This window comes from Egretta garzetta, unplaced genomic scaffold (assembly GCF_000687185.1).
Source record: "Egretta garzetta isolate BGI_Z169 unplaced genomic scaffold, ASM68718v1 scaffold251, whole genome shotgun sequence".
NCBI classification, from domain to species: Eukaryota; Metazoa; Chordata; class Aves; order Pelecaniformes; family Ardeidae; genus Egretta; species Egretta garzetta.
In genome coordinates this window covers 1,965,966-1,992,203 of record NW_009258952.1, presented here as the reverse complement: position 1 = coordinate 1,992,203, position 26,238 = coordinate 1,965,966, and the positions used below count along the sequence as shown (strand labels likewise).

The following is a 26,238-nucleotide window of genomic DNA, read 5'->3' as shown; positions in this document are numbered from 1 at the left end:
AAAAGATACTGGAAACACCATAGCATGATTCTTTGGTTCTGCATTCAAATACCCATTGTATTTATCTTACAGAAACCTAAGACCTACACTTGGCCTACTACATTGAAATAGTTTCTTTTTGTTTATATTAACAACCAGAGAAAGTTTACTGACATGCATTGGAAATGAGAGCTCCAGCTAAAGCAAAGAACATTCTCTACTTCTTCATGCAGATGGAGATAAAAGCATGATGTATTGTAACAGAGATTAAAACCAGTATCTGCAGTAAACATTCTGCACTGCAACTTGGAAATCAGGAACCCTCGACGTTCTGTATGAAACACCATCCTGGAAAGCACCACCACAGCAAGCTTTGGACTTCCTCCACGGAAGTAAAATGTCTTAGATGAACATCCCTTTGGGATGGGAAGACAAACTATGGAATTCTTTATGCAAAAACATGCGAACATGCAACTAGTATTACCTCCCGAAGCTCAGTGAACCTTTTACATTTAAATCTAAAGGCAAAGAGCTAGAAAAATGAGTGAATAAAAATGGAGCAAGAACCAGGTATGATGTGCTTATTGCCTTTTATTGATCTCATTAGTTACATAACCAAGCAGACAGAAACTTTTCTTTTATTTCCTGAGGAAACATTTCATTTTTATAATTTGCTATACAGCACAAAGTGTATTTATTTACATGAAATCTACTCCTTTTGCCTTGTTTGCTTGCTTTCCACAAGCCCTAAAAGCACCGCATCAGCTTCCAGCAATGTTGTATCTGTTGTTGCGCCCAAGAACCGAGACGTGAGTTCAAGATCCAGCAGTCTCAGCCGTACTCGGGTTCCTCTCTGATATTTTCTGTGAAGAAAAGGGGAGAGGGGGAAGAAGGTAAGTTTTGTTAAGCAATGACCTTGAATCTCCTAAGGCTGCTCTCCTGTCTGTGGACCAAAGTAGATGCCCCATAGAAAACAATGTGCTGCAAAGGAAGTCCAACGCTATTGTAGTGCATCAGCACTAAAACTGCCGGGACACAGCCTGTGCCACCACAGAGCCAATCTCTGTGGGTACAATCCTGCCCATGGAAAAGCAGACACCACCAGATCCTGCTGAGGGAATGCAGGCTCTAAGGAAAAGCAGTTTATTATATAGGAAACCGTTTGTGTCTTCCATCAAAATATTTTACTGTATCATCTGCTATCATGCACACAATTATCTGCAGGACAACATATCATTAACGGGGAGGATAAGTCATCATTAGATCACTGGTGACATTGCTATTATCAGAAAAGGACAATGCCAGCTAACTATGGTTTATATTTCCAGCTCTGGGCCTCAGGCAGGGGAACTTTTCTTGTCTTATCCCCTCCTCCAAAGAGTGGGTATCATCTGCAAGTTTTTTATTACATATAATTAAAAAGAAACCCCACAACTATTGTAATGAAACATTCTGCCTACGGGGTTGGGTTTTATTGTTTTATGCTCTTTTTTTTCTCTCTTTTTCCTCTTAAGTCAGAAGATATGAGCGTCCAACATGTTTTAAAACAGACCCTGTGTCAAGATGGCCATGCCAAATTAGTGAAGATTTCTGAAATACCAACATCTTCTATAATGCACCTGGAGAGCTACTGATCAAAGTCCAGCCATAAACCTGAGAATTACTCTTCTTTTGAAAGTTCAAGCCATACATGTTTTTTTTTCTAGTCAAAGCATAAAGAGCTGAAGATGCATCAAGCTTGACTACCCTGAGCAAAGGGAAGAGAAAGTTTGAAACTTTCTCCAGTTACGGACTGGAGAAAATGTAACAGGGAAGTCCGGTTGCATGTGTTTCCACCTCCCTCATTTTCACCTTCCGCTTGGGCAGACAGTCTTGCCAATCTTTACTGCCTGACAACTGTTTGCTAGCATGGAGCAAAACTGAATCAGGTTTCATCTTCCTTTGGCACATCTAACCAAGATTCTTTTGGAAAACTAAACATCTTAAGAAAAGATGCTGGACTTGCATTTATCTCTTCCCCCTCCTCCCCATTTTCTGTCAATACTATCCTACATTAATTTCCCATGGCTCTTGGTTAATCCTGGGTAACATACTTGGTTATGTTACAAACGGCAGAGGAAGATCATTTGATACCTCCACTCTGAACAAGTAGCTACATTGGGTACTTGGGCCAGCAAGGTTTCTGTCAGCACTCATCCCAATGAATCCTGGGATGATCTGCATGAATCAATGCAGTGGAAACGCCACCCATTTTCTTAAAAACATAAAACTGACGTCCTTGATCTCTCCAAAATGTGAGTAACCACTGTTGCGAAGTGGTTGTGAAGAGTACGGCACAGCTACTAAAGCCAGAGAACAGCTTATGTTTGGTTGTTACCTGAACAGCTGGGAAGGATCAGTTCTGTCCCTTTCTCTGTGAAATATTTGCATTTCGAAACAGAACAGCTTTGCAACTGATGATAATTCATGAAAGCCAAGGTGCAACATTTCAGAGGAGTAAGAGAAGGGCAAAACAAAATTGAAAGACAATGCATAAGACCTTAAAAATGGATGGTATCTTCCGGGATTTGTTACACTTATTTAAAAGAGAAAGTTCGCCAAAGAAGTCAGGATGCCTTGAGATAAGAAGGGGAATGAAGACGAAAGCTCCTCGCTGAAGAACCTTAAATGAAGGTATCAGCTGACTAGTGATTGTAGCCGTTTGGGTATATGGGAGAAATCTCCAGAAAATTCTCTAGCATGAATCAAACCTTTACCTTACTGCGAGGCGGGTTGCATTTGCATCTAACCATAAAGTTATGCTGATCCCTAGTAACTATCTTTGGCATAAATTATCAGACTTTTCTGCCTTTATCAATGAGTGTGAGGAGTAGACAGGGCATGAGAAAAGACAAATTTTAAAAGAGAGGGGGAGTGAGAGAGATACCAGGTTTTGAGAGAAGGCAAAATGAGAGGGAAAGAAGGAAATCGGAGGGAAAAATGGTCTGTGGAAACAGAAAAGAGGAAGCAGACACCTTATAATGAGAAAAAAGGAGGCTTGGTAAGATACGAAAGAGGGGATAAATGGTAAAGCAGGTGACAAAAAAGTGCTGAAAACACTGCAGGCAAATAGTCTAGAAATGAAGGAAACGGTATACAGAGTAGAGCCACAGAAGAAGAAAAAAGTCACTGAAATGTAAAGATTGCATAAAACTATCAAAGCTTAAGTGACACTAAACTCAGGCCTGCAAATGACAACGTTTGGTGCTGCTTTTAAAGAGGGACACATTTTTAACCTAATAGAACTTAATACTAAAACTAGTGGTTCTGTGACAAATTTTAAAGACCAGCCATCCCTCTGCTGCCTTCTCCTCTTGTTCCTCCTAGAGGAAAACAGCTCATCAATGACGTAAAGCAGGATGCTATTGTGCAAACTGGCTTCAAGGTCCAACGCTTTTCTACAACAGATCAAGCTGAACGAGGTTTCAATTGAATTAGCAAGCCTCTCTCTATTTGACAGCACAGAATGAGGGAGATACTGAGCTCCGTCTTTGTAGCTGAAACACAAAATATTACTTTCGTTATGCAACAGTTCCTTTTGGGCTAGTTGCTTGACTACAGAGGTAAGTGCTTTGCAAGTGAATAGATGAAACTGATTTTTTTCCAATCAAACCTTTAGCAGTGCTATTTACAACCAGGAAAGTCCATGAGGAAAATCTGTGAAGAAACTGTACTTCTCATGTTTAATACATCTAATTTAATAAAAAGTGAATAATCTTAAGCATGACTCCCCCCATTTTAGCATTATGAAGATTTTGTTCATTGTACAGTCTGCAGAGGACCTTGCTCAAATTTCCAGACATGACTTTAGCATATATTTGTAATGCAAAATCCAAGCTACTGTATTTTCATAAAAAGAACCACAATCTTCAATGCTGCTTCAGTAACTCAAAACAGATTTCAGATACTTTAATTGTACTTAACTCAATTATTAAAGAAGGTTTTCCAGTCACAGCACATCTGCTTACAAAGAGATCGTGAAGAACATCACTTGATGGAGCTGGCACAACTGCCAATTTGTATGAATACAAACATTTGTTTTGTGACAGATCTTCCCTAAAGCTAAAACACTTTAGAATAAATGAGAAGTGGAAGATGTAGAAAAACTAGAAACACGAACACAATGTCCAGTGGTGGTCTATCCACCACGTTTAGAGCAAGAGGAAATTATAAGTTGCTCTATGCATAGTAAACATATTCTATCCACGAAGGTATTTATGCTTAAAAGAGATAAAACTATCCCATGGTTAAAGCAGAAGCTTGAAGCAGGACCCAGAAACAAAGCAGGCATTTTATTATTTTCAGGAAAGGTGTCCTAGGAGACACAGGACACCAGTGTAAAAGGAAAGAAGTCCATTTTGCAAAAGGACTTCCTTTATTTTTAAGTAACAATGCTGGTATTCAAGATCATCCTATCTCATGACCATCAGCAGGAGCCGTTAACCTTCACCCAGCCCCAAGCACTGTGTTTGTCGAGGATGCACGTTTTCCTCCTACCACCTCCTATTGCCAGGTGAGAGCATTAAATTCACTTTGACACAGACAAAGGTAGTTTGGTTGCATACGTAAGTGAAGGTATAGGAATATTCTACAGAACTTTAAAAAAATTATTTTTCAAGTAGAGTCAAAGCTTTCTCCACTTCTACAAAATTTATTTACAGGATCTACCAATTTTAACCCTTTGGGAACACCAGTTTTGCATGGAAAGACACCCAGCTTCGGAGGTGGGAATCCACCAGCTGCTGTTGCTGAGCTGTGATGCCGTCTCAGGCCAGTGTCGGTAGAGCACCCACTGAAGCACCCACCAGTAACCTCCACCTGAACTTTATCCAAGGATCAATGGGCTCCAAAAAGCTTTCTCTAGTTTGAATGAGTTCTTGCAGGCTTCTCACCACGTCTTCTGGAGTGGGCGAAGCAGTGGGTACAGGTGCACCTTTCCTCAAACATCCACTTCCATAAGATGACTCTAAGTTAAGTTAGAGGTAGCCCAAATAATCGCTTCAGTGCTCTGTAATTTTTGGACTGTCATGGAAAAGAATTTGAAAAGAAGCAAGATGAAAATTCTTTTTCTTATTCAAACCCTAAGTCTGTACAACTGTACATCACCAATATAATACAGTATGTAAAAGCACAGAGAAAGCATACATGCTAATGCTGCTTAAAGAAGCTTTAAAAGCAAATATAAAAATTAAAGTTTATGTCCTCTCATTACATTAAAAGTAGGGCCTTTTATCTTTGCACGCAAATACCAAACTACTGTGTCTTAACTTCCATAGAGTAGCTCTTTTCTTTGCTGAACACACATAAATAGCACAGCATGCACTTCCAGACTTTAGCAACTTGGAAGCTTCCTTCTGACTGACTATATCGCTTTCACTGCAATGTGGTCCCTATCCTAATCCTTTCACTTTTGCACCGAAGCTTTAAATCTCTTAAAATCTTAATGGTAAATTAAAGGAAACAGCCTCAAACCCCAAAACTCTTCAGTCAAGATTTTAAACTTGTAATTTTTAAAAAGTAGGTCATTTTGCTATGTCTCCTTAAAATACATGAATAAACAAAAAAACCCCAAATTATTACATAATAAAATTGAAGGCGGGAGGATATGGAATGATGTATTTCAGCTCTTGCTAACTTTCAAGAATGCTGTTGGGGGGGAAATGCTATTTTTTTAAATTTAAATGTCATTTCAGGCTACAGAAAAAGGTTTAGAAAGGGAGTTAACTTGGAAAGCAATGAGCATGTAAAACCAAGGAGGCTATAAGTAAAAATGAGCTTTTGATCCTAATTATACCATTTGCTACCAAGAAAATGGGACAGTAGATTTGCAGGTGTGCAATTTCACATGTAGAGGAAGCATCCTCATTACTACATGGCATTAAGAATTTTATTCAAACTCTAAATTATAGGTGTAGACTTTAAAGCATTTTGTTAAACTATCCAATATTTAAAACTGCATGTGATCACAAATTAGCAAGTAGTCCTTTTTCTACTAAAACTCCTCAAATTATTAGTTTAAAATTGAAAGCAACAACGCTTCTAACAGCACTACAAAAATAACAACGCAATTACAGAAATGGCTGAGTCTCACCAGGCCTTGGCTAGTATTTCCCACTCGTTTTAAAAATGCATTCACAGATACCCTCTATTCCATCAATAAAAACACAGGACTGCTATTTTAAGACAAATGGAGAACTTTACCTTACATTCCCTCTATTTTGTTACTTGTTTTCAGTCTCCATTGCCTCCTTTTGCAATGATAACCTGTGCAATGCAAAGCTGAATGACCTAGCTAGAGCTGGCTAAGACCATTCTCACCCACTGTTCATTCTTTCATGCCATCTCTCCCACCCCTCATAAACATCCTTTTCTGAATGGAGTAGGAAGGCAACTATTAAACCTGGGGTTTAATTCCTATACCAAGGGTGTCATTTAGAGAATTTAATTTGAATTTTTTACATTTTTACATCATTATTTTTTAACACCTCCCAAGACATTCTAGTGATGACTTTCAAAAACTGCAATAAAAGGAATCCCTGGATTATCTCCCATATAAAATAGATTAATATAAAACACTCCAAAGACAGGGTTAGAGCTGAGCCATGGTACTCTCAGAGAATGCCATGGGAAGTCTTGATGTCTTTAATTTTTGTACCGTCAGAATTTCAGTGTGTTTTTCAGATCTATTATTCAAGAGGTTCTGTTTCAGTGCCTCAACAGAGTGCAGTACAGAACAGTTAATACGATTCTTAATTGTTTCGTTTTCTCTTTTTTTTAATTATGTGGAAGACATCACATTATCAACCTCAGAAAAAATACAACAAAAAAGGTAATGCAATAAATTTAACCACCACTTTTTCTCCAGATTTTTTGTTCACCATTCTTACCACCATCCAGATCCACTCATGATCACCCTGTAGCTCCTCACCGGTAATATTGAAACTACGATGCATCCCCAGAAGCAAGCCCACCTCTAACTGACCCCAGCCAGCAGCGAAGCAGTGCAGTTGGGGTGGGACAAAGCTGCGTGTGGAACAATTCATCCTGTTTCTCAAAAATGTATTGAAGCATTCACAGATGCTGCCCAAGCCCACATTGGTCTCAACTTTATCAGCAAAGGGAGGTCATATGGCTGGCTTAAGGAGCTACTCTGGCACTGTATGTATAGGTCACCCTCTGATGCCCTACAGGGAAGGAGCTCAGCAAGAGCATACCACTCCCCAGCAATCCCTCGCTCATTGCCCAAATACATAGAATTCTTGTTCAGAAGAAACACAGGTGAGATTAGCAGATTGCTGTCAAGTTGAAGGCAGCGTAGTTCTACGCAGCTATCTACATCTTGCTAAAGTGGCTTTGTCCAGTGAGGTACATTGCACATCAAGCAACGGGGCAATGGTGATCCTGCTTCCAGCAGCTCAATACAGCAGTCATCACACACACCCCCACACCCACACCCCTCCCTCTCAGTATGAGCTCCTAGGCAATGCTGGGGCAAAAAGACCAACTCCTAGCTTTCCATGTACGAGCCAGACAGCAGAAAGTGGCAGCAGAAAGGTGGTGTGAATCCTGCGCAGAGCAGAACATGGGATGGTAAGAGAGATAGTAGGAGAGCATGTTCTGCTGCCTACCTTTCTTTAAAGGCTATTAAAGAAAGGACAACGAACATGCGTAAAATTGAATAACCATGTAAAGATCTTGATCTGTTAAGTTATTAAGAAGATTGAGCTGTCTGTACCTTTACAGCAAGAAAATACTGGTATTAAAAGGCGCTTAAATCTATCTGGGAAAAGCACGTAACGACAGGAAAGTGAAGTCCAACAAATGCAATTGTGAATCACAATTTTCCCAATAATATTGATGAACCACCAGAAAAAAACTCCAAGTACTGAGACTTTTCAGCCATTGATGGCTTCAACTGAAGAGATGTCAAAACAGATGTGCTAACTCGGTTCTGGATAACCTGCTGAAATGTCATGCCTCATGATACAGTGAAGTCCTGAGAGATGACCTGAAGGTCTCTTTTGGCTTAAATTCTATTCACCCATTATTTATTATCACAGTGCCCAGTCATTCAAATAAAGGATGGATGCTCAAAATAGGATTTTCAAAGCAACTCTGTTCTCTGCAATCAAACACATCACAAAAAATGCTCCATCAGAAAATGCAATCTTTCTTCTCCTGACTCATCAACCCATTGCCACTTCAGCTGTATTTGTTTCCTACTCAATTTGTTTTCCTCTTTCCATGAACTAAGCAAGCAACTGTGCTCTCATTTCTTCTGAGCATTTACTGTTTGTGACACCTGCTTAATAATTTTTTCAGAGTATTTTTGCTCCTTGTGTCAAAGCCATCCTTTTACAAGGAAAAAGGTATACTCTGCCAGATATGAGCAGAGATGTAGATACTCTGCTAGATAAAAGCAGATAAAAGCCTCTCATATTCTTGGAAGCATTTAGCAGAATGCTGTAAGCCTGTCTGAAACCATCAGCCTAAGCAACAGTCATTGTCACCTTGTGTTTTCGCACAGCAGGGCCTAAGTAGAGCCTATGGCAAGCATCCTTAAAACCAACAGGTGCTTTGTGCACCTGAGGAAGTCCAAAGCCAAATCCCACTTTGCTGTGACTACTGATGAAGCAGAAATTTGAAATGAATACCAGGAAGACTTTTGGGATATTGGCTAGATCGTGATGTGAAAAACACCCCAAAGCACTTGAATATAGCCCTGGCCAACTGGAGCTCACAGGAGCAAGCACACACACAAATGTCACTGCAGGTACTGACGCTTGGTGGGGAGATAACTACCAAACAGGCTGGTAAGAGCAGAAGAATTTGGGGGTCACCCCATCATTAGGGGGTAAAATATTGTCTCTGTTTATGCTTATGGAGCTGCCCCAAACCGTAACATATTGGTCAAGTCCTGGCATCTTCATTCTGTGGGACCCAAGTTCAGGGACCTTGTCACCCTGTCCTGTGTCTCCACTGTTGGCTATTGAGACGACTGGCAGCCGACTGACAGTGGCACAGACGTATGTGAATGAAACATGGCATTTTTCATTCCTATAGCTAAAAGAAGGTAAATGCAAAGCCTGACAAGAATTGTTTTATGATTGTTGTGGAAAAGCCCCAAGCAAACCACTATGAAGACACTGTCAAGCTCTGCTAGTACAAAGATATCAATAAACAATGACATTTGTTTCTACGGCAGCAAAAAAAAATATAGCCAAAGGTGCCAAATATTTAAATCTAAGTCTGTTCCACTCGGTATGGACATTTAGACTCTCAATAGAACTTATTAGTTGTGACAAACTTCTAAAAAGTAACATGCTTGCCTTCAACTCAGACAAAAACCAAAGTACCCAGTATTTATTAGAACAGACCAAAAAATCTTGCTGCAATTTTTGCTACAGTCCCACAAGAATCAATATGCATTCACTAAAACTTTTGGGACAGGATTGTTCCCTTTCTCGAGAAGGAACCCACAGAATAATCTGTATTTTAACATGTACTTCATATCACATCGAAGATGAATGCTATAACCTTTTCTCTATGGCATGGTGAAGTCAGCTTTGACAAACGAAACTTGCAATAGGTGGCTCCTGTCATCTAAGAACTTGTATCAGATATAGTTATGTCATCATACAGTAAATTATGCCAGTTGCTTTCTCAGTCTACAACATAAAACATATCCTTTAACTTGAGAAGAAACATCACTCCAGAATAAAAGAAATCTGAGTCTTTAGTCCACATTGTTATTTTTTTCTGCTATTTACACTACACAATGAACAATTTTGATTAAAATACTGCTTTGTAACTTAAAAAATGCTAAAAAATATAGATTATATACTTAAAGAAATAAAAAATTTAGCCAATTATACTACAAAACATTAAAAAACCTCCTAGCCCTTCATGCTTTATGGGCACCAGGAGCCAGGCAAACTGCTTAAAAGAGGAAAGAAAAAGGTAGCCAAGTGAAAAAAAAAAAAAAGGCAAACAAACTCATGTGAAGTGTGCTCTAGCTCATACTCTTCTGTCCATCTTTCCACAAGTAACCTCTATTGCAGTTCCTGTCCCTTCCCCTTCCCATGCTGGGCCCCTGCCTCAGTCCTAAACTTTCAGCCCTCCAAATTTCAAATGCGGTTTCCACAGTACTGTTCCAGTGTTCCTCTTAATACACATGGTCTCAATCTTACTCTCTGTCCACACTTACTCTGTTTCCCTAATCATAACTTCTCCTCTCATCTCTCACTGTCTCCCTGGGATCTCTGACCAGGCGTTTCCAGTTTTCTTTTTCTACCACAGGAAAAACTATTAGACCTTTTTTCTTGTCCTCTCTTACTTACTGCCTCCTCACTGATCCTAGTCCCAGCCTATCTATCCAGCCAACCTCATTCTCCTCCCAGTTTCTTACCCCATCAGTTTTTTCTTTCACCAGTACCAACTAAGTTCAGTCGTCGTCTTTTTCTTGCAGCGCTTCTCAGTTTTCTCACTCAGCCGATTCCAATCCCCTTGCACCAGCCATCCTGGCAGGTGTCTTATAAGGGATTAAAAATAGTAGGTTTTAATAATCCAGACATGGTTATTACCAAAATTCAAATCAGACTGTTTCTTCCCCTTACTGTCTGGGTAATGACACTAGCTATGGGAACAATGACAATGCATTTAAAAACCTGCCCAGCCTTGGTGCTCAACCCTCAAGCTTTGTACAGCTTGAAGAAGCTGTCACACAGGAAAAACTTCAGCAAACCAGGATAATTCACATACTTTTGCAGACACGTCTTCTAACCCTGCTCCGATGCTCCCATCTGTGCTGATGGTAAGTACTGTCCACGTCCTTTCTTTTGTCTTTAAACCCCATCGTAGCTATAAATTGGATGCAGAAGGTGGGTTGGGAGGCTGGAATGGCTATTCCAGTGGCAGTGAGTGCTGGTAACCATGTTAATGTAAGGCCTGGCATATACAGACAGACACAAAATGAAGCTGCTGAACAGCTGAAGCAGATACCTGAATTCTCAGTCGCACGTGAATCCAACAAGAGAGATAGAAAAGGTGCTAGAGATGGGGGAAGGCTGGGCACTGATGGTTTGGGGTCTCGGAGAAAGACTGGGAGGGGGGATTGGGGTCTGGAGGAGATGCAGGTTGAGGAATACAACTTTGGAGAATGTGGGTGAGGTCTGTGGAGAATACTGGGTGGGTGAGAGTTGGTGGGCTTGAGTGAAAAGGAGGAAGAACTGGATGGGGCTCTAAGACAAGAGGAGCTGGAGGTACCATATGGTTCATCAATTACCTAAGGCTGAGGGAGGACTGCTGAAAAGTACCAGTCTCTTCCCCGAACCTCCCTATTCCCATGCCTTTCCCCAGTTCTCCTTTTGTCTGCTGGTGCCTACCCAAAAGCACTGCCTGTAACGTCTGCCCTCCGGCTTGCTCAGTCACTCTTCCTCTGGCAAAAGACAAGTCCCATTTATGTACCTAACAGTTGGTCCATAAGATGCAGCATATGCAGATTGTTCAGACAACTGCAAGACGCTCAGTGAAGAAGTAACCAAAGATTTTAGCTAAAAATATCTCACAGTATCAACACTATGGTCTGACAAAGCTAGAAGAGGATAAAAGGGGATCTTGCAGGGAAAAAGCACCACTGTAATAACAGATTATAAACCAAACTATTTCCAGTGCACACAAATCACCCTGAAGCATCACTGAGTGTGCAAATCTAGAATATAAGCCTGCTTTTAAATACCAGAGAACATAACCCTACATTTTAAGGTATGTCAAGTAGTACTTCTTTAAGTTTCAATTCCTTGTGAGTGTCCATTTAATCTGAATGTCCTAAGAACAATCTCAGCTACTTACATTATGAATGAACAATACGGACTAACACTGAAAAAGAGGTCATGGTGCTCCTGTAAAAGGGACGTTTTCAGATTTGGTCAGGAACATTTCTTTGTAAGCTAACCCTTGCATCACTCATTCAAATGGCTTTCACAGTTAATAAAAGCCTATTCAGACACAACATGAAAATCTTACTGGGGAGCAGCTCCTTCAAAATACAACTGGTTTGACGTTGTCAGTTTGATTTCCAAGAACTGGCAAGGAAAAGTGTGAAGCATGGGGAAGGCTCACTTCTCTGCAGAATGCCATGCACCTGTCTTTGAGAAAACCCAGTATTTGATGGTTCCACTTTTTGCTAAAAATAGTATTAAGAGATCTTAACTGGAGTCTGGAGAGCGACAGTTCCGCAAAAGGTGTGTTTCAGATTTTTAAAAAATGTGTTTTATGAAACACATGAAAGAAGAGGAAAACATATAAAGAATATCCATGAAGAACACAATGGGGCTAGGCAAGGAGTTAACAAACAGCTTGCCTAGCAAGCCACTCACCTGTTGCACCCCATGATGTCAGGAGTGAGCTCAGACTGCTAATGGCAACTTTTAGAAATACTAAAGGGAGGGGAAAAGCATACAAAACAGCATGAGACAAGGTATTTCCAGACACTATTAAGATATGAGAAATGACAAAGGTTAACCTAATGCTATAATGCTTAAGGTTAAGGAAATACAGACTATTGCTGAATATAACTATCAAAGGGAACTTGGAAGATAACGTCAGAAAATTTAGTTTTCGAGGAAATAAAGAATAAGCAGTTGGATCTATCAAAAGAGACATGCAGGCAAAAATAGCAGCTGCAGGTTGGAAGTAGCCAAGGAGGGACCTCCATGGAAAGCTAGGAAAGAAACCCTGCTGCTGGGTAGAGCAGCAGAACGTGCCCTGGGTTCCTGAAACCAAAGGCAGCAGAAGGGTAGGAAGGGTTTCCAAAGGGAATTCTGTTCAGGGGACGCTGCCACAGAAACAGGAGAATGCTTGCAGTTTTAAAAGGGGGAGTGAAAGAAGAGTATATTATAAAAAGTAAAAAGTAATCTAAGCAATTCCGTGAAATTGGAGAGACAAACAAGAAATGGGCCTTGGGGATGAAAAAAGCTTATGTAAGAATAGGAAAAAGTAGGTGTATTCATGACTGCAGAACTGCATCCGGGATGTGGAGTACCCCTGGAAATGTGCTGGCAACAACTGCCGTGACATTGTACAAGGAGAAGAACCGTCTTCCTGATGTACTTGTTTGACTTATGCACTCTTTTATAACCACTTTATCATCTTCTGGTCAACAGAGAAACACTGATTAAGTTCTGATGAAACACAATACACAAACATGGACTGAGAAAACATACCAAATAAGACTGTGGTTCTTTTTTTTTTTTGAAGTGTGGAAAGATGAAAGCCCGCAGAAAATTAAATCATTACATCTTTCTCTACAGTGAGGAAACCAGAGATGGGTAAAAATATCTGGGGAAAATAGGAAGGAATAGAGCTTCTGTCATTAGAGGAACAAACTGAGAAACAAAATAATTAATAGCTATTATACAGAGTCAGGTAACTTTCTCCTCTATAGTCTCACCTCCAAATTCTCCCTAGAAGCAGCTTCCTCAAGGAATTTTTCATCTATAGGCTCTTTCTTGAGCCATTTTGAAATGGAGCCATACCTCACTTTCTCCATCTTAAACTGTGCAATCTTTCAACTGGATCTACATAGGCAGTCCCTTCACATCAGAACATATTTCTTACGGAGGGATAAAACTGCCAACCAAAAGAGTTAAAAGTCATGACAAAATCTGTGTGTATTTCAGGAATGGAGATAAAAAATAACATGATATGGACAAAAGGAACTTAATCTAGACCCCAGCTGACAGGTCTGCGTTTCTCTTGCTTGGTACCATCAACAACAGAGGAGCTGGATACAGAGCTTTAGGTTGGCAACATCATCAACTGTGCCCAAAGAAGCACCATGTTCTCTGGCAGGCTGTAGCACAAGAAACCATTTGAAAGGGCTATATCCTCTTCTGTATGAAAGCTCAAGCAAACCCTTAATGCTACTAGTTTCTAATTTTAAGCTGTTTTCTTGGAACCATTACATAGAAAACCCAGAACGGATGTCCTAAAAATGATTTAGAAGAAGGCATGTATCATATCAGATTTTCATACAACTAAAAAAACAAAGAGCTGAAAGTACGACAGCTCTATCTTCACAGCCAGGCCACTTTTGTTGGCTCACCAAGTATGGCTGGTAAGACTTCTACTCAACGCAGCAGAACCGCTGCACATGCCTGGGACAAACGCCGTGACTGTCCAAACTTTGCCAACCATACCTTGTACGGCTGCTTGCCAAGGAGAGAGTGTTATTAGCCAGGCTTGGCTCAAACAATTCACCGCCCACAAAGCTACTTTAATGTACTGTCTCTACTGGGGAAAAAAACACAGTAATCCAACAATACATTACGATACTTTCCCATCACTGCAGCAGTTCCCACCACAGGCAACACTTTGTCTCCAACAAAGAAGCCTCACATTCTGTGCCTGCAAAAAAACCTATCCATACTGTAGGGGTGCCAAGAGGAACATCTGTGTGCTCAGAAGGACACAAAACTGGCTTTTTGTGTGCGTGTGTATGTGTGTGTGTGTGCCTGGGTGAAAGAGATGGGGGCGGGGAGCTCTCAGACAATAGCTTGTGTGACTGCCTGGTAAGGAAATGCTCTTTCATTCCCTTCCTCCTTCCTTTAATTTATTTTTTAATCTGAACAAGGGAGTCAAACAGCCACAGCAGTAATCAACTACTTCTCCAAAGCCCAGTGAAAAGGGTTAAGTTGCCCCCACATCACTAGTTTTAGCCTGGATTTATTTTTACCAGGAAGGATTTCTTTAGGTGTTAAACACACATATCTACTTTTCATCAAATAATCTGAGGATTCTGCATCTACTTGTCCCTTTAGCACAAATTATTATGACTGTAATGTAGATCTCTTTCATGAAACGCTGAACTACAGATAGTAAAATGTCTCCTACAAGATGGATGCATTCGTCATTGTGAACAAAGTGAAGTTTAAAAAGGAGGAAAAAAAAAATCAGACCAAAAAAGGACAAATATTGCTGCCTTTCTGAACGTTGGGTCAACCGCTTGGAGAGCAGCACAAGAGAATGTGAACCAGGAACTTGCACTACCATGAAATTAAAGCTGCAAATCAGTGAAAACCAGCCCAATAGAAGCAAGCGATTATAGAAAGACTGTCTACAGAGGGCAAAGAGCATTGCTTACCGATGGGCATTTCTATTTTGTTTTTGTAAGACCTACTTAATCAGCTATTTAAATAATCCAACAAGTCTTTACTGATGGATCCAAAAATGCTGTTTTCTTCTCCACTTTAGAAGGTACTTTCTGGTGGTGGGACTGTCCTGGCCCAGTGACATTTCAATATGTTCAAGTTCCTGACTACATGCAAAAATCAGAAGAAACCATAAGGTTTTTTTCTGGAGCTATGCTTACTAATGCCATCGTCTCCTTTTCTTCCTGCCCATTCTCCAGCTGCTGCTTCCCAACCTGTGTGGTGCAATCTAATCATCTGACAGAGACCATTAACCCAGACTGCTTCATGCCTCATCTTTAATGCCAGCGGTACCTCCAAAACTGGGAACAAACAGCCCAGGAATCAATTAGCAGCGCCTTATCTGTTTCCCCAAATATTTGTAAGTCTTTAACCAAGGGTCTGAAATTACATCCCCTTTCCTTTGGGGAAAACGGAGCCGGCAGATGTAAATCTGGAACAGAGCTCAGCCTTTCAATCAGCCTCTCAAATGCTCACCTTGCTGGGAACGTGCTCGAGCAAAACAGGCAGGTTTTGACATACCTGTTGCATGCCAAAGAATATGACATTTTCTGCTCACAGTACGCAGTGTTATCTTAGCGTGCCTTCTCCAGAGAGGAAACTCAGTTACAGGAGCTCCCACAACTCCTGTCCCCGGGGAAAAGGAACAAAACAGCTCTGTCATCTGGGAGAGATGTCCACGGCATCTTACTTTGGGTTTGGAGACACTGGTCCAGCATTTCCACTACTTCAGAGGCTCAATGCAGAGAGGGCTGAACTCAGGCATGCAGAGTTCAGGTTTAGCAGGGCTCCCTGGGTGTGGAAGCAGTCCAAGCACCTTTACTGGGCAGATCTTGGCTACCAAACCACACAGATCTAAACTGCTTCTCTATGGTGCCAGATCTGATACAGCTGCACTAGACTCCCAAAAATCAGGAGCTCTGAGGGGCATGGTGAAAGTGGCTTGTCAGAGAGTCAGCGAAGGGCAAGGAACATTTTTTAGCTCTTGTTTAGCCCTGACCCTCCCAAATCAACACTGATTACACACTTCTGCACTGGGCTCCAACTTCCAGAAGGTCTTATTGACTCAGGTCTAATGCTACCTGAATGGGAAGACTGAGCTCTAGTTCAGCATTGCACTTAAGCCAGTATGTCCTGCTGGCACTCAGGATGCGAAGGGCTATGGCACAGCACTGCAAGAAACCAGCCCACATCTGAAGGGGCTCGAGGTGAGCGGCTGCCAACATCTTGGACCTGCTTGGATGCCCTTCACAGTGCATCCCGCAATAGCCTTGAGATCCTGGCAAATGGAATAAACTGGATATCTCCACCCCAGCCACCTTGGAAAAGAGGTGACTGCAAAGAATGAAGTCCAAACTAGGACTCATTTAGATAAAACACAGCTAAATACTTGAATAAAGTTAGAGCATTTGCTTGAGCTAGGTACTGTGTGAAAAAAAAAAAATTGTTTCACCTGTTCTTTGCATGAATAAAAATTACCAGAAAATAAAAATAATTGCTTAATATTATATCTGTGCATGTACAGACAATATATTTTAATTCTCATTTTGCAGTCTGCAGTAAAACTAGTTAATGTAAATGCTTATAAAAGAAAGATCAAAACAGTTGAAGTCAGTCAAATATAAGAAATGCATATGATTTTTACAGAATTTTCCTTTTTTCCCTCATTGTTATTGCCAAATCCTCAACCCAGCTTCACAGCATAATTGTGCTAGGTTTTGTGCAAACGTGTGCAGACTAGTGCTTGCATTCTATAAGAGTTCTGTTCCATGTCATTGACGTGGATAAGCTTACTGACTTCTGTGGGGCTACACAAACAACTGTGCCATATGCCTGCACAAGGGGCTGCTGAACTGAGGCTAAAAAAACCCCTAGACCCAACCAACATAATGAAGAACAGAGAGAATCATAGAATCGTTAAGGTTGGAAAAGACCTCCAAGATCGTCAAGTCCAACCGTCAACTCAACACCACCACGCCTACTAAACCATGTCCTGAAGTGCCATGCCTACATGTTTTTTGAACACCTCCAGGGACAGTGACACCACCATCTCTCTGGGCAGCCTGTTCTAATACTTGACTGCTCTTTCAGTAAAGAAATTTTTCCTAATGTCCAGTCTAAACCTCCCCTGGCACAACTTGAGGCCATTTCCTCTTGTCCTATCACTTGTTACTTGGGAGAAGAAACTGACACCCACCGCACTACACCCTCCTTTCAGGGAGGTGTAGAGGGCGATAAGGTCTCCTCTCAGCCTCCTGTTGTTCCCTCAGCCACTCCTCATAAGACTTGTGCTCCAGACTCTTCACCAGCTTCATTGCCCTTCTCTGGACATGCTCCAAAACAAAATACAGAGGCAACACCTCTCATTTGATGGACTTTTTTTCAGAGCAGTAACTCTTCTTTATGAATGTAACACATTTCTACTCTACTTTTCATATTTTCCTCCAAACTTTAGGCAGTTAAAACTGAAACTCCCCATATAACTTCCTTCACTACCCCCCTTCTCCTTATCAGCATTTATTTGATTTAAAAAAAGTCACCAAAAGTTTCTCTAGCTGATGTCACAGAGGACTTGATGATCTTAAAGGTCTTTTCCAACCTAAACGATTCTGTGATTCCATGACTGTATAATCATTTGTTCCTAGCTAATGCTTGCACCAACTCCTAGAAGACCAAGTACCTTGGCCTATATCCTGCATTACTGGAGCAAAAAAGGGAAGCTGTTAAGATGCTCTCATTTCCTCTCTGTTACCTACCACTGCTGTACATTCTACACCCAACCCTTGATAATATGCAAAATATGTTCAAATCCTCTACCGTAATCTCCTTAATTCATCACTGTAGTTTCTTTGTAGTGCCTCCAAGTCCCGATCTTCAAGCCCTACTGCCAAACTGCTCAATACTTAAGAAAATAAGTCCACATCTCCTTTGTGTGCAGTAATTCTGCAAGGGTTTTCACTTGTTCAATCAGAATTTATTTGCACTGTGGCTCTGAAAGGTTTCCCCCAAATTACCTGCAAAATCACATGAACAGACTTCAACCCCCCCTCCCCATTTTTCTTTTATCTGCAATATGTTCTACCGAACATTTATGTTTATAGTCTTAAAAATACTGAAAAGATATTTCAAGACTCCAAAGATTTCAAACACTTATAAAATGCACTATGCTTCTTTATTAACACAGGAAACCATTCTACAGCAAACTGTAATCAGATGTTTGGTATGTTCACCTTTAGCTTCTGACAAGTAAGAATGAGTTTTGTGTTTTAATAGGTTTTGAAGCTGTTCGGGAATAGTAAGCTAAATACATCCTGCTAGTGAATTACTGCAGACTTGAGAGTGGTGGCACACATGAACGAAAGAGTCGGTTTGGAAATATTTGCCAAGAAGCCCAGCACACCCACCCATCACCCTTCCATATACTTCTCCAGGTAATACACCCTTTTGTGTGTTTTTAGCCTTTTACTTTCTTTTTCTTTTCCCAAGCTGCCTTGAAAACCTCAACTCCTTAACTTACCACCCTCAAACTCCTACGAACCGTGCTGTAGGGAGCTGTGGTAGGGGCTGTGCATGCACTGGCTTTGCTGCGGTGAATTATCTCAGCTGAAGAAGACTGCGCTCATTTGCAGTTCTTATTTTCGTTCTCCCCTGCATGTAGCAGGGATGTTGGAGTCTATGAGACTGGGACCGCCCGATCATACTCACCCACCACAAACCTGAGCTGCTGAAAGGGCAGTCTGAGCCTTCTTCCCTCACATCCACCTGAGCGCTCCTGATGCTGTCCTTGTGACAGGGCAAACTCTCTGGCTGCCAACCTGATCAGGAACTGGATCAATCTGAATGAAAAAAAAGGGCAGTTTTCTTCTGCATCAGCTCCCTGACCCAGCTCTAAACACAGCTGCACAAGGGAGATGGCCAGTACAAGCGGCTGAGGGCAGTGCCAACATGGACCCTGCCTGCTTCTGCTCACAGCAGAAGACAAGGCCATAAAAATTATTTGGGACCCCTCCATCCCTCTGTCCACTGCTAACTGAGATCAAGAGGAATGAGTTAGATGGAGAACAGGATAAAAGACAACAGGCTTTGGCAGTGTATCATATTGGAAGGATTTCATTAAAGCAAATGAAACCCAACGGAAAATTCACAGTTCATAAGCCTAGAAAAAAATGGGCACCTGAAATGTTGGAAACTAGTCCTGTAGTAAAGGCAACCATTGGTTTAAATGCCAACTTTGTACTAAAGATTCAGTAATGCTAATAAAACAAAGAATGGTTTTGTCCCAGTCAATGCTCACGTAAGCTTGGTCATTGGAAAGGGACCTGCTTAACACTTCCATCCATCTCTGAAGTCAGAGCTTGTGATTTTATATGTTAGCAAAAGTAAGGGAGATCCCAAGACCACTTCCATACCTTTCACTTGTTAGTCTTTTCTTTCTCTCTATCATTCAAGAACTTCAGCTCCTGCTATTTCTTACCTTCTGGTGGAGTACGGTAAGGCACAATTAATCACGATAACAAAATCCTATTCTCATTTGTGAGTAAAACTAATTGTAGTACAGTGTTTCTTTTCCATCACCTTAGAAGGTGCCTTGCAGCTTTCCCACAGTATCAAGTTCCCGATACATGCACACACACAGAGAGCGCCTGGGTGACGACTCAGTCCAGCTTAACCTACCTTTTCAAACAAACTTCTCTGAACAATGTATTATCTGCATTTTAAATGGGGGGTGAAATTCTACCGCCCTCTCTATAAAAAGGACAGGGAGGTTTATTGTACTCCACAAAAGATTTAAGAAAAGTATTGACAGTCCAAGCAATCCGTAATACTCCTGGGGTGGAAAGAGTTGTTCTGAAAGTTTTTCTCACACAGGGAAAAGGAAAAAACTACACATAAACGATTTTGCCTATTAATGTGTCAATCCCACTAAAATATTTTATCAACTCTGAAGGAATTTACTTATGCATTTTAAAAGATTTCGCCTGCAGTAAAACACTTTTGAAGCCAATGGTGTTAGTTACAACAGTAATGACTATACAGGGCAAAACCAGGCATTCAGTCACCCAAGTGAAATTCAGTTTCTCTTATACTTGGGCATCAACTCAGATTACGTGGGTGATAAAATACCCATAGAGCCCAGAGCATGGCTAAGCACCAGGAGGCAGGTACAGGTTTAGGTTGTTAAAGGACTGATCTTCAGTACCTGCTCGGTCATTTATCACCTGCAGAAATTTAACCTGCAGCCAGGACACACAGTGTCCTTCCACGGAGAGACATATGTTCAGCACTGTTACACCACTGTACCACGATGCTTAGGGACCAAAACTTTAAATTTAACACCAGTAAGGCTGCCAGAATTTCAGCACCTCTTCTGTCTACCAACTCCTTTAAGCACACTGGAGTTGCACCCTTTTGGACTCCATCTTAGCCACATCTCACACTGTCCCAAGTTCAGTGAACAATGAGAAGAAACTTAGAAGTGTGCTGGTTGAGGTGAAGCTATTCAATCCCCAGATGTGCACAACTAACACACAAAGAAAATTATTTCAGTTAAAATATACTCACGTTACCATTTAGCAAAGCCTGCTAGTAAATGGTTTTAGAGATAAGGTCATATGACTAACCACCTCAGCTTCTTCCAACAATTATCATGCAAATGGAAAGGAATGAGAGCTAAGAAAAAGCACAAAATGAAACTGAGGTGGCTGAATCAATTCCAGGTAATAGCTGTATCAGTATGTCAGCCAAATGCTTCCCATCTCACTCCTAATCATTTCATGGTCATTTACAAAGGAAGTGGAGCAGATGACTTTGAGATTGTATTTATTTCTCATCCATCTGGGTCACTTACAACGGAACATAAAATCTTGGAAGAAAGACAGTATTTTACATGCAGCATGCAGAAATATTTATTTCAGGGATTTTGAAGTGTTTACTGGCACCTACTGTATTGGAAAGCTGGATTTTCTACTGTACTTGCCTTGAAGTGTCTCAAAAGCAAGTCTTCTTTAATGACCAGCTGCTTTTTAAATGCTTGACCAAAATCAGAAAAATTAAAGGTGAGAGACTTCCAGTCTTACCTTTTACACTAAAGTAGGTTACCCCTGACAAATATTTATCTAACTTGTTTTTAAGAAACCTCTATGAAGGAAAGGGTTTTTTAAACACACCCTAGGTAAGCCCTCTCAGAGTCTCACCATCCTAACAGTTGAACTTGTTTACCTAATACCTAAGCTAACTGTCTAAGCTAATTGTCTAAACCAAGCCAACTTCTTTTGTTCTTCCTCCAACAAAGATCAACAGATACAAGGGAACCATTTTATATGCTGGAAATAGGTTTCGAATACATGCACAAATTATTTTCATATAGAAATGATTAAAAAAGAAATTGTGCAATACAAGTCTGCCTTTAATATTTTGCTAATTCTGGTATTTATGACATGAAGGAAAGCTGGAAGAAAGTTAAGGTGGCAAAAATAAGCTTTCAAAAGCTAAAGGTGAAAATTAAGTTTCTCCAACTTTCTCAATTCAGTCCCTTAGGTTTTATTCGACATCACTGGTTTTACTGCTGTAGGAATCATATCACAAAGCAGAAAAAAGAGCCTAACTTTTCTAAATCCCAGTTCAGTTCAGTTTTCTCTTCTTCCCCTGATAATATCAGCACTACTACTAGCTGTTACTCTTGGTGCTAGCAGAAATCACCCCATGCAAACTGTCTATTAACCAACACAAAAAATGATGCTTGATTCTCTAATTAGAAGACTGATGACCGGCACAGTGATCAAGGGACTGTGAAATGCGAATCATTCTTTTTCTGTCCAGGAGAAATAAAACAAGAAAATGCCTAGAAATTGCTGCTTCTTCTTGACTACAATCCATCCTCCCTCACTGGGCTGTAGGACATGTTTCTGCTGTCAGAGCTCAAGTTGCCTTTGGTCTGGGAGACAAGTCAGTAGACACTAAAGGGTACTGAAAATAAAGGAGAGCTGTCTGGAGATGACCACTGCTCAGAGAAGCTGATGCATCTGAAGATCCTCACCAGAAGCACCTATCTCTATGCGTGTTCAAACACCTTCTACCTTAGCTCAGTCTAAGTGGATTATTGAGCAAGTAGTACAAGGCACCACCCGATGAAAGCTACCCCTGTCAAATTTCAAGGTTTTGCCCAAAAGCAGGGCAGGATAACAACTCCATAAAAAAACACCCACACCAACATAATTCCAGAAATGCTTGAAATGTTTCTGTAATACAGAAAGTAAAATAAATGAACAGCAGACTCAAGGAAAAATGATGATGGATAATTTAATTCCAAGCATTCAAAATCCAACAGATTTCAGCACGATGAGTAACAGGAGATATAAAACACAGGCAAGCTCGCTTAGGTAGCACCGCAATCAGTCTTGCCTATGTAGTATAAACAGATGTATTCATTTAACAATTGCTTGCTAATAACGAACTGCACTGAAGAGTTGCTTTGCTATGGGAACAACCGCCCCACATCAAAAGAGCCTCATTTGTACATCAAAGGAGAAATTACGCTCAATAACAATGTTACTTTGAATTGTCACCTAAAAATAGTATAGGACAAACTTAACTTTTGGTCTGAAGACTTTTGACGGGAGAAGAGATTTTCATTATAGCCAAAAGAAAAAAAAAAAAAGAAACCACTTTCACTCTGCATACTGTAAATATCATAGGAAAGAACAGAAACTAATTTTAACTATGCGGTGTGAGGAGGTGGGTGTGACAAAGAGGAAGACTCCTTCTTACACGTACTCCAAAACCTCTCAGCAACATCAAAGGAAAGCACACCACGTTCTTCCAAGAGCTGTTTGTTTACTCTCCAAGAGCAGCTTATGGTGCATAGGACTCCCAATTGCATGGAGGAACGCGCTCCCATCAATACCAAGATCCTCTCACACTTTCCTATTTACTCCTTAAACACCTCCTTTATTCCACTAGCCCTATATGAAAGCTTGCTAGAGACTCAAGAGGTGCACGGTACTACGCCATTGAAGCCTGCTTTCCCCACTCACGACAGAATATTAAATATCGCCTTGCTCGGTCTCTCTCCACTGCTCTCCTCTTTGAAGAAACACTTTGGTGCTCTCTGCAGAATTTTGCTACTTCATTCAACAACGTCCACAAAGTCTGAAGTAGCTTAGTGGTGGGCTTTATGTCATTTACCAATGCTGGCATGGCTTTATGTCACACACAGCACTTTCAGGCTTTTCACTTAATCCCCATTCTTCTTTTCTTCTAAGCCTTATGTTACTTGAGAATTTGACAGGAGGAAGTTTCATATGGACAAGGCCTTCCAAAACCAAGCTGCCACTGGCTGTTGATGACCAGATGAAATACAGCAGAGTAGAGCTTTCATCTGTCAAAGACTGCACAAACCATAATGCATGCACTCATTCTTTTTCTCTAAATAAGGGCAGAAGTAAAAGCTCAAGGTTCAAACTCATTTGAGTCTTTAAACCCCACAGAAGTAGTCTGAACAAACATCCAAGCGCTACAAGCAAGGATGGCCATGCACTACTTCCCATTTTACCTCTGCTTGTATGAAAATCACAAAAAATGTTAAAATTTTGTGAACAGATCCTAATACTAATTGTAGACTTAAAAGAGAGTGTTACAAGATTTTAAATTCAGTACAAAACTTCAACTCAATTGGTTAAAATTAAGCAATAAAAACATTTCTGCTTAAAAAAAAAAATTAAGTCACACACTGACTTTGTCACCCCGTCTAAACCCATAAAATGCAGAAGAAAAAAATGGTAGGTAACTTCAATGTACTCAATTACTTCCATTAATTGTTTACACTTCCTAATGAAATCAAACAGTTTCGCAGCCCTAAGCAATATAGCTCAGAGATGAAAAAGCAGGCCATACCCTCCTTGTTTTGAAGTCTCTCCACTCTTATGAGCTGTTCCTAGTAGGAAACACCCTTCCTCCAGCTGTAAGGACAGTTGAGCAGCTGCCTTAATAACCAATGCCAACTCCACATATTAATACATAAAAGCAGCTGCCTGCCTGCCTGCCTATGCAGCTGAAGGAAAAGTGCTGGAGGCACAGGCCAGTATCTAATACTGGCACTGATTGCAAAGGCAGCTGCTCGGTTCATACAGCTGCAGGAAGAGTGCTGGGTATCAAAGTCAGTGGAGAAATGGAAGATGGAATGGCTCAAGCTGTGTAATTGTAATTCCCAGAATTTATAATAGATACTTGGATCCTTAATCTCTGATCCTTAGCTGCCCATTTGTGAACTGGGATAAATATGCCTCTCTGCTGATAGGATCCTGAAAAATTAAGTTCATTTGTGACTGTGAAGCATATTAATACAATGATATCATACCAATGCCAAGAAGAAATAGGGAATTCTATCTTCTTTGTGAACTATTAAAGCATGGCATAGCTGTTCATTACATAAATACCATTCGTTCTGTGCATTAAACAATATTGAAGACTTAGAAAAATTTAAGATGAAAATTAAGCATAAACAGGCAACTGAAGCACTCTTCCAACTTCTGAGTGCTAGCTAGATTTTGTCAACAGCTGTAAGGGTCCTTCCTCTTTGGTTGCTTCTCAAGCCCATGTGCATTGGAAAGGAGTGCACATGTACACAACACATACATACTGGAGAAACACGCCCTGGTTTCCCTGCTCTGACTCAGTGGGCATATGTAGCAGCCTATACTTCACTGCACAACATAAATACTGTATGCAGCTTATACCACTTTTGGAAAAAGCAATCCGCATCGATACCCTGCAGCTGACAACAAACACTGAACAAGCTATATTCTCACACTGGTACAGAAATCGCATGTAATTACTAGCATGAGGGGCTTTCAGATCCCCTTCTTTGTTAAAAGGGCAACTACGGGGCTAGCAGAACTGACCAGACTCTTTGAGTTGGAAGCGGGGAAGAAGTGGGAAAAAGAGCACAGAACTGGGAAGTAGATGGAGGTGTCTCAGAAACACAGGGTCTATGCTGCAGCGGGCTTCAGTATTAGAGGCACAAGGGAGTGACTAAATACAGGACAAGAATCAGAAGCGGAGGGAAATCTAGGGGCAGAAGATGGGATGAGAGGCTTTGTACAGCACACGTTCTTCTTCTTGTGCCACCTCTTAACTTTGGGTCTCTTTTCCAGTGTGAGACCAAGGGGATGCTCCTGGGTTAGAAAGCTTTGATTCGGGTGCAGAGAATCTCCAGTGCCTCTGTGGGAACCAGCACAGGGCTGGCACGACTGGTGGGTTTCCATGCAGTCAGATACCTCTGATTCAGACCCATAGCATACTCTGCAGTACTGACAGCATGTCTCCCCCTGTTCTCCAGAACATCCTAGGCTTTATTTAGCTTAAGCTGAGATGCCCCACCTTTCTCTCATTCTGGCTTAATTTCTCAACAAATGTCTGGGGAAGAAAAAAAAACCAACTCCGACCATTTGGAAGTTGCCATCTCTACTCTCAACTAGCCATACACAGCTACTGGCTATGCAATGGTATTGTGCTGGTTTTGGCTGGGATAGAGTTAATTTTCTTACTAGTAGCTAGCCTAGGGCTATGTTTTGGATTTGTGCTGGAAACAGCACAAATTGATAGCACAGGGATGTTTTTGTTATTGCTGAGCAGGGCTTACACAGCGTCAAGGCCTTTTCTGCTTCTCACCCCACCAGCAAGGAGGCTGGGGGTGCACAAGAAGTTGGGAGGGGACACAGCTGGGACAGCTGACCCCAACTGACCAAAGGGACATCCCACACCATATGACATCATGCTCAGCATATAAAGCTGAGGAAAGAAGAAAGAACAGGGGAGACATGTTCAGAGTGATGGCGTTTGTCTTCCCAAGTAGCCATTACATGTGATGGAGCCCTGCTTTCCTGGGAATGGCTGAACACCCGCCTGCTCATGGCGAGGAGAGAATGAATTCCTTGTGTTGTTTTGCTTGCATGCACGGCTTTTGCTTGCCCTATTAACCTGTCTTTATCTCAACCCACGAGTTTTCTCACTT

The 26,238-nt window shown here is 41.1% G+C and overlaps 1 protein-coding gene across 2 annotated transcripts in view; it reads right to left on the bottom strand.

Moving 5' to 3' along the window:
• Positions 1-659: 659 nt before the first annotated feature.
• Positions 660-26,238, bottom strand: part of MRPS28 (mitochondrial ribosomal protein S28) — a 71,885-nt gene continuing 46,306 nt past the window's right edge. Inside the window, exons 3-4 of one of the 2 annotated variants that reach the window (XM_035890099.1) lie at positions 18,933-19,063; positions 776-842 (exon numbers count right to left, since the gene is read on the bottom strand). In XM_035890099.1, the coding sequence (XP_035745992.1) occupies positions 811-842; positions 18,933-19,063 (163 nt within the window). In that variant the 3' untranslated portion in view covers positions 776-810. Of the gene's footprint in view, positions 843-18,932; positions 19,064-26,238 lie in introns of both variants that reach the window. The other variant, XM_035890100.1, reaches the window with a different exon arrangement.